The 14,375-nt window shown below is 35.9% G+C and overlaps 1 protein-coding gene across 3 annotated transcripts in view; it reads left to right on the top strand.

Annotated features, from left to right (window-relative positions):
* WDR33 (WD repeat domain 33) overlaps nt 1-14,375 on the top strand; it is a 72,069-nt gene that overhangs the window by 13,585 nt on the left and 44,109 nt on the right. For all 3 annotated transcript variants that reach the window (XM_074912803.1, XM_074912804.1, XM_074912805.1), the window contains exons 2-7: nt 4,801-5,025; nt 6,880-6,948; nt 7,392-7,496; nt 8,104-8,199; nt 8,667-8,818; nt 10,587-10,684. In XM_074912803.1, the coding sequence (XP_074768904.1) occupies nt 4,822-5,025; nt 6,880-6,948; nt 7,392-7,496; nt 8,104-8,199; nt 8,667-8,818; nt 10,587-10,684 (724 nt within the window). In that variant the 5' untranslated portion in view covers nt 4,801-4,821. The remainder of the gene's footprint in view (nt 1-4,800; nt 5,026-6,879; nt 6,949-7,391; nt 7,497-8,103; nt 8,200-8,666; nt 8,819-10,586; nt 10,685-14,375) is intronic.

Genomic DNA, 14,375 nt, shown 5'->3' with positions numbered 1-14,375 from the left:
AAGCATGTTCTGTTGTAGTGGGCAGCATAGGGTTTGCAAAGTAACTGTCTGCTTGCACTCCCCAGGAGAATAGCCTTCTGTTCTACCATTTAGAAACATGCTTTTCTTTGGACATAATCAGGTTATTACTCACCATACTACACCTAAGTTGTTTTTACTTGTAGTGAAAAATAACTTATAGGCGAGCATATTTTAGTTACCTGTTACTGTACTTCATTAATTATCATCTTTTGGATAAACAACATAAATACTGTAAAGATTATATATAAATAAGGGGTTTTTTTCTTTTAGTATTGAACTATCTGTAAGAAGTGATGGATTTAATATAAGCCATGGTTCTTTCTCCAAGCTTTACCTGATTAATTAGTGTATAAGAAAGCTTTGGTGTTTTTATTTTGGTTTAAGTAGTCTATTGATATAGTCGAGTTATGTGTGAGTTGCTTTGGTTGCATGATTTCAGGCAGCAAAGTCCAAATCTGAATTTTCAAAATTTACTGGGAGATTCATTTTGATATTCAGAAAACAGCCATGCCCAAATAAGATATTAAAGTAACCATGTTATTAAATGAAATGCCTGTGTGACCTTCATAGCCTTATTTGAGTACATGAACCAGGTGGTAACCATTTTCTCTAGTGGTCTAATACTGTATGTGACTTTTATCTTGTTCTAAAAAGCAAACAAACTCCACAAATCCATCTATCTTGTGACACTGTGCTGCCCTGGGTATATGGTCATTCTCAGTTTTTTAATTTTTAACTCTGTTATAGCCATGTCCTTCTCATTACTCAACAGCATTACTAAACCTGCCATGCTTATAAAAGGCTTACTTTGTTCCAGGTGTAGTTGACAGTTAAGGAACAGTGATGGACATCTCGGGTGCTATCATAAGCTCCTTGAGTTCTGTTGCTCAGTTACTTCTGCCCAATTCTTTCTCAATTAAATGCTTTTAAATGTGTCTTTTTTTTAATCAGTGTCTATTTGCCAGGTTTCTTGTTCACTCTTGATTGACCTAGCTCCTCAGTTAGGGTTTTTGCTTCTATAGTTAACTCCTTCTTAGTGTGTTACTTCTACCTTGTCTCTGGGGTTTTTTATCTACCTGTTCCTAATCCTGCCTTGAGTTTTATGTCAGGTGTGCCTTCATTTATTCCTCAATTTGATTGCATTTTCCAGGTTTTCTTTTGTCATTTTAGCTGAAAAGAAGGCCCAGTTACTAACCTTCCAGTGTTTCTGGATGGCCCTATCTTTGCTCAGTTAATTCATTATGTTTTTTCTATATCCCCGAATACATTTAGCTCCAAAAGTGTGAAAGCTAGTCAGCTTTGAAGGAATATTTGTGAGGACATAGAGAGGGAAACTAACTGAAGGCTCTGAAAAGTCATGTTACTATAAGGATCTGTGAAAGAATGGTATACAAAAATTCAATTTACAGTTCAAATTGTGATAAAGTATAATGCGTTAGAAGAGAATAGCAATTAATTGGTAATGTTACTATCCAGAAACAACGTAAGAGCTGCCCTATGCTTGAAGTTGGAAAAACCTTGCTGTTGCTTCTAATTGTGTTAAGGAAAAAAAAATTGAGTCTTCCATTTAAACTCTTGTTGATAGACTCTAAAATGAAACCAAATTTTGGTACCTTGCTTAAAATAGGAAATTGGATGTTACTACTCTGGATTTCACATTGTCCTCTAATATTTGTTGGCATGTTTCAATCTAAAGGAGAGCTTGTTGAGGCAGTGGTTTGTCCCATCAAGAGACAAAGTAAAATACTGATAACTTACATCTTAAATGGGTATGTTTGTCTGACTTGAGTAGTGGTCTTTGGAAAGAAATGCTCCAGTTTCATCTAATAACTGATTCTGTACCAAAACCCCCTTCACTTCTAAAGCTCCTTTGTTTGGAAACTCTCAGTGTGTGTATGCACACATCTATATGCATGTGCACGCACTCTTTGTATCTATCTAGTCATATATATATGACACAAGCAAACATGACTTGGGCTTAAGGATATGTGGATCAAAGCATGATATTTGAGGCATTAGAAGAAAATTATCATGAGCAGCTGGGTAAACAAGAATTTTTTTCGGAGTTTGTGACTGCAGGTAGGAGGCTTTTTGTGACAGACAGTGATCTCAGAAGTGGGAGAAGGAGCTTAGAACAAACAGAAACATAAACCCTTCATTTTCCTAATGCTGTGTCATCTCCCTTGTCATGGTGTTGTAGTTGTGATGTCACATACTGTCTTGTCATAATCGTGAACTTGGATGAAGAGGTGTAATGAATGTGTTTAGGACTTTGGTCACCTTTTAAACAGTAGTTCTTGCTGATGTTGATTACATGTTAAGTGAATCTTGTGCTAATCTAAGCCAGACACTGCTTTTGATAGATTTAGGTATGTGCAGTCTAAATGGATCCATATCATAGCTAATGCTTTACTTATGTAATTGAATAATTTACTTCATGAGATTTTTCTATCTGAAAGATGAGAATAAATAATTATTGCTTTAGAGTGTTTATCTAAAATGGCATTTTTATGTAATGTTTTCTTGCAAATATATCTGATCAAAGTGTTTTTGAAGCTCCAGCATGTATCTTTGTCTGCATTCTTGGTCTTGGTTCTTGACGTTTATTTTTGCATTGCCTATAAGGGAGTATGAATGTGTAGCTTTGAAAAAAGCACTTTGGTATAGGCGTGTATATCTTTAGACTTGGGAGAGATTAGTACTGGAAATTTTCTCTAGGTTTGTTTGGGTTTTTTCCCTGAGTAATGAATAAGCTTTAAAACTGCACTTAAAAGACTATTATTAGACTTGTATGTTTAATGCCAGCTTGCTTTGCTTGTTTGAAGAAGCTGCTTTCTCTTTTTTGATATAAAAGCACTGCTATCCTTTTAATTTCACCTTTGAGATTGAACACCTGAAATTTTCTGTACAACAGTTTGCTACCTTCTGACAAGTTATAAGAGAATCTGCCTGAGTGTTAGGGGTACTTGACCTATTTCCTGCATGAGAAAGTTTGATACCTTTTTATTTCAGGCCAGCTTAATGTAGTAATTGTGGTGTTACAGTGGTGTTATGGATGTGTCAGAATTTGGAGGCAGACAGTGTGTTGTCTTAGACCACCTGGTATTGGGCAGCTTTCAGGCAAATGAGCCTTTCAGCCACAAGATGAAGGTTTATTTATTTGAAAGGTGGTGTCTCTTTCCAGTTACACAAGTTGGTCTAATAAAAGATTCTACTTCTGCCAAAGATCTTAAATTTCTTTACCTCATTTAAGGAAACATGCTGGTTTAGTTTGGGCTTGTTTGTCTTGGAGAAGAGTTGTTGTAGTGGCCGTAGTTGTTTTTCCCCCTTGTACATTAGTTGTTTGTGTTGCTGACAGCCAGCTGTCATAGGTGGCTTGTTTGATGGCTGGCCTGCCACACTTTCAGTAGGCAGTGGGAAGGAGTGTGTGACTTCTCGGTTTGCAAAGCCTGTGAAGGTTAATTCCTGCCCTGCCAGCAAACTGTCTGATATTTAAAGGGCAACCTGCTCCTTGTAGTTATAAGAACCTCTTAAAAAGAATCAAGCTATGCACTACTTTTAAACTTTCTGTGTCTAGCATTTCATTTCTGTGTTAGCTTTATTTTGCTGTTTAAAAAATGGAAATGTTTTTCAATTATTTGGACCCAAAAAAGCCAGATAAAATTTTAAGACTACCAGTTGAAACAACTTTCCAACTCTTTCAAATTGAGAATATGAGTATTTTGACTAAATAGGGAAATACATTAATGAAAATATAGAATTTCAACTTTCAAAAAAAGATCTACCCATTTTATTTCCATTCATTTTATTAAATGCACTTTGACTTTGTAAACACTTTAGCCTTCATGTAAGGGGGTTTCTCATCCTTTTTCCATTCCCTTGATGACAGTGACAGTTTGTTTTAGTTTAAAATTATTTTCAAACTACAAGTTCAGGATGGGAGGGGGAGTAGGAGTTGAAAATTAAGCTTGAGCTTTCACTAGTTCAGTGTGTCACTGCTTAGTCTGAAGTTAGTATATACTTTAAAGACAGTGTATTTTGTCCTTTCCATATGTGAAGAGAGGTTGCTATGATCTCATCATTTAAGGGGTTTACAGACTGAAGAACTAGATTTTAGACTCGTTTTCCCTCTGTTAGAAAAAAATCTGAATATTGAATTTTTCCTCCTGCCCCTCACATTTTCTTAACATTCCCAATGGGTCTTGGTGGGAGGAAGTGATATTCGGTTACATTTATCAAATCTTGATAAATACATAATTCATTTGTGATAATGGAATTGAAAGTATGCTTACAGGTATTATGTGATCTGTGGTGTATTTACTATAAATTATGTAAAAGGAATGTAGTTTTATTTTTCAGGTACTAGATTAAGGATTTGAGGCAGTCCTTTAAAATTTTTTTCCTTGTTAGTAGTTAAATTAATTTGTAAATAATGTTATGTTTTATTGTATACTGAATCTGAAATATTGTCTTCTGTTGAGGGGTCTTACCATTTCTTGCTGAAGACTTTCTTTTCCTGCACAGTTCTTTAAGTGATCTGCTTCAGTACAAAATTCCTCTTGATAGAGAACCAAGTACTTAACCACATTAATGCCAGTGTTAAGTGGCACAGGGGAAGAATAATAATTGTTTGGAGGAACCTTCAAATATTTCTTCCCCTTAAACAGTTCTTTATGAAGTTGTTGTTCATATTTGTAAACTTAAGTTAGTGGTGATACTAATGCCAGACTTTTGTCATCATTATGTAGTAGTAGTAACCTATTGTTTCACTTTTTTCAGTCTTTCAGAAACAAGATCGCCATGGCCACAGAAATTGGCTCCCCGCCCCGATTTTTCCATATGCCGAGGTTCCAGCACCAGGCGCCTCGGCAGTTGTTCTACAAAAGACCTGATTTTGCACAGCAGCAAGCAATGCAACAGCTTACTTTTGATGGAAAACGGATGAGAAAAGCTGTGAACAGAAAGACCATAGACTACAATCCCTCTGTAATTAAATATTTGGAGGTTAGTTAATTTTCTGGGTTTCTTTTTCCTTCCTTAAATTTGTGATCATGCTTTTCAGTGTCTATAGAGGAGCCTGGAATACAGGGAGATCTACTGCTGCACTTTCAAACTAAATGTCAAACGCTTTTAAATTTGGTATAGTATAAATACAAAGGGGTTTGATCCTTAATAAAACTACATGCATACATAGCTGATTTTGTAGTTTGTGTAAACACTAATTCTTATTCTGTCTTGGAATTCCAACTTGGAGTTCGATTGAGTGTTTTGTGTGATCTGACTTTTCAATGAACATAAAAACTTATAAATAATGCAATTGTTCTTATTTTTGTTTTGAAATAGAAATTTCTCAAAATGGGAAATAAACCATTACCCCTTCTCCTCCAAAACCAGGGCACTATAAAAATGTTTTATCATTGTTTTACTATATAGCACTGCAATTTGCACTGTGGTCCCTGAAAGTCCCTTTCTGATAAATGTTAATAGATACAGAACAGCTCAAATGAAGTTTTGTTGAAGAAATGTTTCTGTAAAAATGCTTATTTAGCTTTCCTGATGGGGTGTTATTAATTTCTTAAGAAATACAACAGTATGATCAGGATTTACTGTACAGGTACTGGGTATTAGCTCAGAAGAAATAGAATCAAATCTGTAAATACAGGAATTGTTGGTATCTCAACAGCAACATTGCAATACCATGATGAAATTAATTTGATTTGCCTTGGCCAGTGCATGATTATAGCTTGTAGGGGTCAACAGTTGGAAGGTTTTCTGAATAATAAATTTAAATTATCTTCCAAGCTCTCTTTAAACACTGAACATTTAAAATATATTCTTATATTTTAGGAATGCTTCAAAAAAGATTCTATTACTAGTGGACTGGTTCTAAGAAAGTCATTTAGTAGCTTGGGACCTTTTTTACTGTCAGAAACATGCACCCTCAAACTTCTGTTTATTAAAGCAAAACAAAAACCCCAGATCTCTGTGTTTTGGATGCTTAGACAAAATAAGGATATACCAGAATTCCATTTCAGTCCTAGCTTCAATACTGCTGATTTAAGTTGGCGTGATTCTACAGATAAACCACTTCTCAATTTTATAATTTGCTCTTGTCTTAAGAAATTCTAGCAAGCTGTAGTAGTGTATGCTGGAGATGTTTTACCCAGAATTTTAGCTTATGTTTCTGATATGTACACAGCTTCAAACCAGTAAAGTCTACTTCACGAAGCTGAAATAATTTCAGTCTTAATTCATGTCAAGTGTTTTTGAAATGGTTGTGTTTGACAGCTCACAAAGTTTAACTAATTGAAGGCATTTTTATCTCTTGGTCTTCTAAGTTTTATCCATTTGAATGCATTGTTATCTTTATGCTTCAACTGCAGAAGCTTCCTTTTTAGCTCATGTCGCTGTGTGGGATTTCAAGTAGAGCTCATTGGCACAGCTCCTAATGGTGTAAATGCTTATCCTGAACATAAAGCTTTTGAAATGATTGAACGTGCTTCTTGTAGAGTATCTCTTAGCCTGGACAGCACAGTACCCATCATCTTTGTTACAGTCATGTGACATATTACATAGGACTGCTCTTTTCATATTGTTAGGACACAATTTTAAATGAGCTGCTTTAGCCTGATGAAATTAAGACTTTAAACATTCTTGAATCTTTTGCTTATGCTGTACAAATTCTGCGTGTTTCCTGACACCAAAGTCTTTTAACTGAGTTTGTTATAAAAATCCTTGGAGTGCTTTGAAATTTCCCTAACAGGCTGTCAATGTGTTCCTTATTTTCTGATGTTTAACAATGAAGTATAGTGGTGGTATGAACCAGAAATGAATAAAGGGTTGTTTTCTTATTTTCAGAATAGAGTATGGCAGAGAGACCAGCGAGATATGCGAGCAATCCAGCCTGATGCAGGATATTATAATGACGTAAGTATAATTTTTCTATTCCCTGATGTTCTTTGGATAAAATTTGTCCAGAAAATCGGAAGGATTCTTCTGCCTGTCAGCTGAGGTTATCTTTTTGTCCACAAGAGGCCTTAAAGATACGAAGGGTATCTTCACTCTACATTATCTTGTTTGTTGGAATCCATGTCCACCAAGAAAACCTGAAGTTGGATAGGCTTTTAATTTTTGGACATAAGAACTCTGACATAATGCACTGAGCTTGCAAACCTGTTTTTGAAGATGCTGGTTTTGGATGTTTGAATTGGTAAATCATGCAGACTTTTTGAACACTTCTGCTGACTTATGATAATATTCCTGCAAATGAAAAACTCTCTTTTCCAGAAATGGGTATTCAGAATGTATGCTTTTCTTGCAGTTTCTGCTTAGAAGTGTCATTACTAAATCTTCTGTTTTTTCTTTCATAGTTGGTCCCTCCTATAGGAATGCTGAACAACCCTATGAATGCTGTAACAACAAAATTTGTTCGGACATCTACTAATAAAGTAAAATGCCCAGTGTTTGTTGTCAGGGTGAGTATAGTGTTCTATTTCCTTAGTTGTATTGTCTTAATTTAAATTAGAGTGATACTCTTAACTGAAGAAAGAAACAAGATAACAGTTAAAGCATTTTCTGATAAAGCTAGCGTGTGGAATGTGTGGACTACTGCTATGTCTAGTTTCTGTGAAGGGTTTTAGGAAATTAAATTATAAGGTCTGAGTACAAAATTATTACCTTTTTTTGCTTGGACTCATGTCTTGACTTACAGGAAAAAAAGCAATTTGGTTTCTGTGCTTTTTGACTCTTACAGCATCTTTTAACAACTTTTCATGATGTCAGCAGTATTATTTAATATGGATATTGTGTGCTAGAAATGTATTGATGCCAATAAGATGTTTCTTCTCTGACTAGATTTTTTTTTTTCCTTGGTTTTACACTGGGCTTTGTTCTGCTATTACAAAAGTCAAAAGCCATCTGGCACAGTTCTGCGTTTTTGTCTATCTTGTATCCTCTACAAAGTAATTTAGTAAATTCCAGTTCTGCAGATTCCCTGGAAGAAGCTTATGATTTATTTGGAGGATTGTGAAGAAATATTTGAATGTTATATTTGCATAGTTTAGTTGAATTTTTCTTTTGTAGTGGACTCCTGAGGGGAGACGCTTGGTCACTGGTGCATCTAGTGGAGAGTTCACTTTATGGAATGGACTGACTTTCAATTTTGAAACAATATTGCAGGTAAATTAATCTGTCAAGTTTTCTGTATATTTTCTTGAGGTCTCAGAGCATGTTTTGGGAACACCTCTTCACCCTGCTCATCATGGGTCTAACTGTGGTAATGGAACCCTTAAAAGTGTTTTATTTTTCTGGTCTGCTCTGACCGTGTGCCAGACCGTGGCTATAGGCAGTTCATTTAAAGCTTCTCATTCCATCTCCATATGCTGTACTAACTGTTCTCAAGAATATACTGAGTATTTGTAATAATAAACACTTTTGAAACAAAATGCAAATACTCTTTATTATGTAGAAGACCGTTATATACAGAATAAGGGATTTTTTTTTCCATGTTAATATCTTGAATCAAATTAGATCATCATTGTTTTCATTTCTTTGTTGCAGCTGTTAAGTAGGAACTTTATTAACTTTTGTGTGGGTCAGATAGTATTTGAACATGTTTGCTAGAAGTTTTGTTTCTGAATTTACAGGCTCACGACAGCCCTGTAAGGGCTATGACTTGGTCACACAATGATATGTGGATGCTGACAGCAGACCACGGGGGATATGTGAAATACTGGCAGTCCAACATGAACAACGTCAAGATGTTCCAGGCACATAAGGAGGCGATTAGAGAGGCCAGGTTTATACACAATATACCATTTTCTGTAGTACCTATTGCCATGATTAGACTGTTCTCTAAGTGTATTCTGGGTGCAGAAATGCATGGGTTCTGTCAGATTCTGGGAAACTTCCTGCACCACATAAACACAATATTTTCTTTTGTTTCCACATTCTCACAGTTTTGCTGGCACCTTTCTGAATTAGTATTGTCCCAGTATCGGCCTCTGCAATATGTTAGAGATGTATTTGTCTGCCGCATTTTGCACTGGTATTCTTTTCATTTTTATATGGTGACGATGTGTATCAGTTATTCCTTTTTATACGCACTGTGTAAGACAACAATTTCATTCCAAATAAAGAATTCAGTCTTTAATAATCTAACTGAATAAAATATAAAGCCTTCAGAAATAAAACACATGCATAGTTCTCACAAAATAATAAAACACTAAATAAAGTGAAGAACTGCTTGGCTTGGTGAAGCCAAGACTTCCAGTAATACTAAATACCCACGCAGACTGCCACATACAGAAGTCTAATGTTTAATACTGAATGGGTTCTTCAAGGCTGAAACTGTAAGCAAGTCATTGAAAAGAAGACTGTAGGATATTCTCTTGGTTCAGTGTTGATGCCTCAGTTGTGCAAATGTCTATTTATATTAAAAAAATGGAATCTAAAGTGATACTACCAGTAAGATGTAAATGAAGGATGTTTCTAAAGCCAAACCTGCACATAATCTTTAGTAAGATATGGAAATGTTTTTAAAGTAAGCCTGAAGAGAAGCTGCAGATCCAAAGTGAAGCTAAAGCAGTGTTTCTTCGGGTTCAGGTGCTGGCCCTTGGTGATAAAGGTTCACTGCCACAAAACCACTTTCTTCTAAAGTCACCATTTTTCTTTGTTAGGGTGCAGCATTTTCAGCCAGAGTTTGGTTATGAGAAGTGCTTACATTGGATTCAGTTACTGTCTGACTATCATGACCATACACTGAATTTCTCTACTATTTTAAGCCCTTACCTGATCATAAAGATCTAGGATTTCACGAGGGCTCCCTCATGGTATTTCACTGCACCAGAAAGGAAGTGAGTGCCTGTCAGTTGCTGGAGATGCTCTGGCCCTAATCACATGGCTAAATAATTCCTTGCTTTTCCAGTGACTTCCATCAAGTGATACTGACTGCTCAATCTGAATGCTGCTTCTGTGTCTGTAGGATTCTTTTCATGGTGTTGATGGGGTGTAATAAGAGAGATTTTTTCCAAATTACTTTAACAATAAGCGGTACACTTGTTTTGTATACAATTTTTTCAACAGTTAATCCAAGTAACGTTTTCCTGTGATCAGCTTTCCCTTATTTTTGCTTCTCTGCTGCAAAGCACCTGTGGCTGAAGAGGAGTTTTTTCCTAAGAACTGTTCTCCTGTGCTTCTACACAGTGTCACTTTCTTATGGTGTTACCAAACATGAAAATCTAGGGTGACAGTTAACAAATCATATTGATGTTGCTTCTCATCCTGCAGAGAAGGCACTACCGTGTGCAGTCATAGGTAGGAATGTGCTAAGAATAAATTCCGGATTTTTTCCTCATTTGACAGGGGACTGCTATGCAATAGTAATCCTATGCTAAATTCATGTCTTGTGATGAAGTGTCATTTGGCAGGCACTGTATTCAGTCCCTATGTTCAAATGCATCCTTCAGTGTATAACACATTACAGTATAATTTTGCCCTGTCTGAGAAGCATAGATAATCTGTTAAATGCTGACTTCTTTCCCCTGCTGTGTGTCTTCATGTAACAGTTTCTCACCCACGGATAATAAATTTGCTACATGCTCTGACGACGGCACTGTTAGAATCTGGGACTTTCTACGTTGCCATGAGGAGAGAATTCTTCGAGGTATGTGCACCAAAAGTACTGATTGGGGTATTTCAAGAGGGGGAAAAACCTTTTTTAACTAGGTGTTCACAATACAGAAGTATCAGCTTGTCTACATTTTTGTATTACCTCCCTGTCTTAAATCCTCCAAACAAGTTTTTGTTTGGCTGCTGCTATAGGTGCCTTATTCAAATAGGCTGCAGTTCACAATGGCATTACTGTTTACTGTCCACTTAAGCTCAAAACAGTATAGGTGGAAGTAAGGACGTTTTTTCTACTGCTAATGTTGGTGGAAGCTGTTTCTGGATCAGGAATACATTTATCTTTCTCCAAAGCTTAATCTTTGTGATCACTTTTACTTCAGAACACACATCTTCATGCAGAGGATTCCATTCTTTTCATGGGAGTGCCTTCCATTGATTTCTTCAGAGGCAAGGTAGTTACTTTTTCTCAGTCCTTAAGAGGAGGAGAGCATCTAGGTAGAGGAAATGAGTAAATTTTGATCACATCATACGTAGCACATGCAAATATCTCTAGCTTTGCTTCAGTAGTTTTCTGTCCAACATCTGCATATGCCAACCTCTGGTCCCTTTCCACTGGCCTTGTTGAGCTTTCTCCTTCTCTTGTTGTAGTCTTATTGAGCAATAACAATACCTTCTGACAACTATTCCTTTCTTGCACAAGATGTCAAAGATACATCATGTAATAGGAGACTGTATTAAAGACTGCCGTGAGATCGGGGGTTGTAGGCATGCAGATAAACTGCAAAGAAGAAGGTATGCAATAAAAACGTGGGATTTCAGTGCTTTCCTAAGTAAGGATTTTTCTTTTTTAAAATCATGCTTCCAACTTGACTGGCATTACGTGTTTTATGAAGTAGAGTTCGCCCTGTTTCTCTTGACTCTTAAGCTCTCTTCTTATTTTACTAACGCATTACGTTTAAACACCACTACTTTGAAAAGACATTGGGCTCCAGCATTTTTGCAACGATGATATTCTAACAGAATTTGTGCATAGACATTATGGTAGATCTGTTGTTTGCAGGAGCTGCCAAGCAAATTTCTAGGCTATATCATTTACACCTGTTATTCTGGAAGGACCCAGATTTGGGACTGTTTTGCTTGATGCTTTACAAAAGAAATAATTCTGCACTAGACACATGCTATACCCTCCTCTAGTCTTGTACTAACTACTTATTTAAACCATGTAAAGGAAATAAGTATTGTCATCATGCAGAGTTGTCAAGGTTATAAAAATCCCTCCAACTCTTCTACATTCTTTTAATGTTCTGCATAAAGTAGGAGTAAAACACTTAATTTAGACCACAGAGAACAGAACTTCCATTACATTTCCTTCTGTTACCTTGTGTACTTCAACTCTTTGACTATATCTCAAATAGAATTATGCTTTCATTTATTGTAGTTCTACATCTTGGTATACAATTTTTGGTTTTCAGAATAGCTCTGTAAAGAATATCTTTGCATCTACTTATATGATGTACCCACAGTACACTTGGAAATATTTTGAAAACTTTATGTCTCTGGATAAAATAGGACATGGCAGATTATTCCTTGTTTCTGTTGTCAGATAGGCAAAAAAAACCCCACCCCCCAAAAAAAACCACTCCCCAAAAAACCACCACCCCCAAAAAAAACCCCAAACACACCACCAAAAATTCCCCCACTGCCCCCAAATCAAAAATAATACCCAAAACTCTGAGTGTTGGGGGTAGGAGAATGTTTCTGCAAAACATGCAAATTTGGTATAGTTTTGGTCCTTAGCACTATTGTTAAATATGATCAGAAGACACATTTGAAGGAGCTGTATGGGTAACACTTAAATAGCTTTCTTGGTGGAAAATACAAGCTTTCATTTTGTTATTTGGAGTTTACAGCTTACGGCTTTAGAAAACTGATCTTCAGCTTTTTGCTTCTCTACATGCATTCTGCTTTTACATATTTAGGAGTGTGACCTGTAATACTTTGCTTAGTACAGCCTTCAAAATACCTTCAAAATTTATGCCATTACAGTTAGCGATCTGTAAATTAAAATTATTGTGGCACTTCATCAAAATTATATTTCATTATGTAGAAGAAGTGTTTAGATTAAATACCGTGCAAAGGAATAATTTTTATTTCCTACTTTCATAAACCATGCTTCAGCTATTCTGGTTAATACGGGTGCTGTGAAGTTGAAGGGACTCTACGCTCTAGTCTTAAATCCTTAAAGCTTTTCTTAGTGTGTTAAGGTATTCTTCAGGTTATCACACCGAGTTTTTAGAAAATCAAATTGAACTCTCCTTTTACAGCCAGATGTGTTCATAAAAATGGTTATCACTCACAGGGATACAATATCAATACGTCATTATTCCTACTGATTTTTCAGTAACAAAGAGCATTTTGTTTAAAAACAGACTTGAGGACTTTAATGTTAAGGAGTGTTTTTAAAGCAATTCTATAAAGAACATTAAAGGTACTGGGAATAGAAAGGACAAAATTCAGTGGACTTGTCACAGATGCCTTTGTACTGGAATGAACTAATACTTATTTCTAGTATTTGATGAAACGGTTCTCTTTACCTAAAATTGGTCTGAAGGAACAGTTCTAGTCCTGCATTCCTAAGAGGACTGAAAAAACAAATTGAAAGTGGTACATTACATAGGACAACTTCCTAAGCTTTTGCTGGAGTTCTTTCAGCTGTCTACAGTAGGCTACACAATTTTTTCAGCAGTTAAAGCCATGAATTTGTGTGAGAAACACTTATTAACTGTGTCCAGCTTCCTTCTAGTTTGTCAAAACAAAAATAAACAAGACACTCTGTTTTGTTTTTCATACATAATGCCAGTAGTTCTGGATTTTTTTTTTCCTTTAATATGGCTAAGAGTCCCTTTGCTGCCCAGCTTTTCACTGATTTATGTTGCTTTGCTGCTATATCTGCCATCATGGATTTCCACAGCATAGTAGGTGGAGTTTGGGTGTTTTGTTAGAAGTAATGTGCAAATTTATCAGTCTCCTTTTCAATACTGCAAAGAAATAAATAGGATTTAAATTTTCCTTTTTTTGGTGAACCATCTTTAAGTAATTCATCTTCAAACGAAATATCTTGGAAGAACTTGAAGGTGGGGGAAATGGCATTGTCATAATCACTTACCTGCTTGCTTTCCCTCAGTCGGAATGCTGTCTGTCTTGAAGTAAAGGTGCTGTCTTCCACATTCTGCACTGGTAGTTTCTGGCCTGTGTTAATTTCTGTAACGTTACCATCTTGATGGTGGTAACAAATACAGTTTGGTGCACTTGCTAAAATACACTGGTAGGAATACAATTGATGTTAAAATAGAAATGGTTTTGTTAAAATAACAAGACATGGAAAATGGTCTACAGTATAGAATTATGCTGTTTTCATGTCAGTAATCTGTTACTCTTAAAGGCATTTCCAATAATGGCATTTATAACAAAACACTATCAGGTCTTTAGTCTAAACAGTTGCAGTGAAGTTAATGGCAGGACTCGTGTAAACAAACCCCATTTCTGTAAGAATGTCCACACTGATGGCATTTAATAATGTTAATTACATCTAGGGGGAAAATGTATGCAGTAAAAGCTTGATGTCCCTTTATTTCTATTGAGAAATTAATGTTATCTGTGATTTGAGTGGTGACTGAATCTCTGAATATTAAGTTTGTCCTAATGTGTCCCTGAGAACATTTTGGGTA

The sequence above is a fragment of the Athene noctua genome, chromosome 8, assembly GCF_965140245.1.
Source record: "Athene noctua chromosome 8, bAthNoc1.hap1.1, whole genome shotgun sequence".
Lineage (NCBI taxonomy): Eukaryota > Metazoa > Chordata > Aves > Strigiformes > Strigidae > Athene > Athene noctua.
The sequence above is the reverse complement of the archived record's forward strand: the minus strand, read 5'-3'. Positions and strand labels throughout refer to the sequence as shown.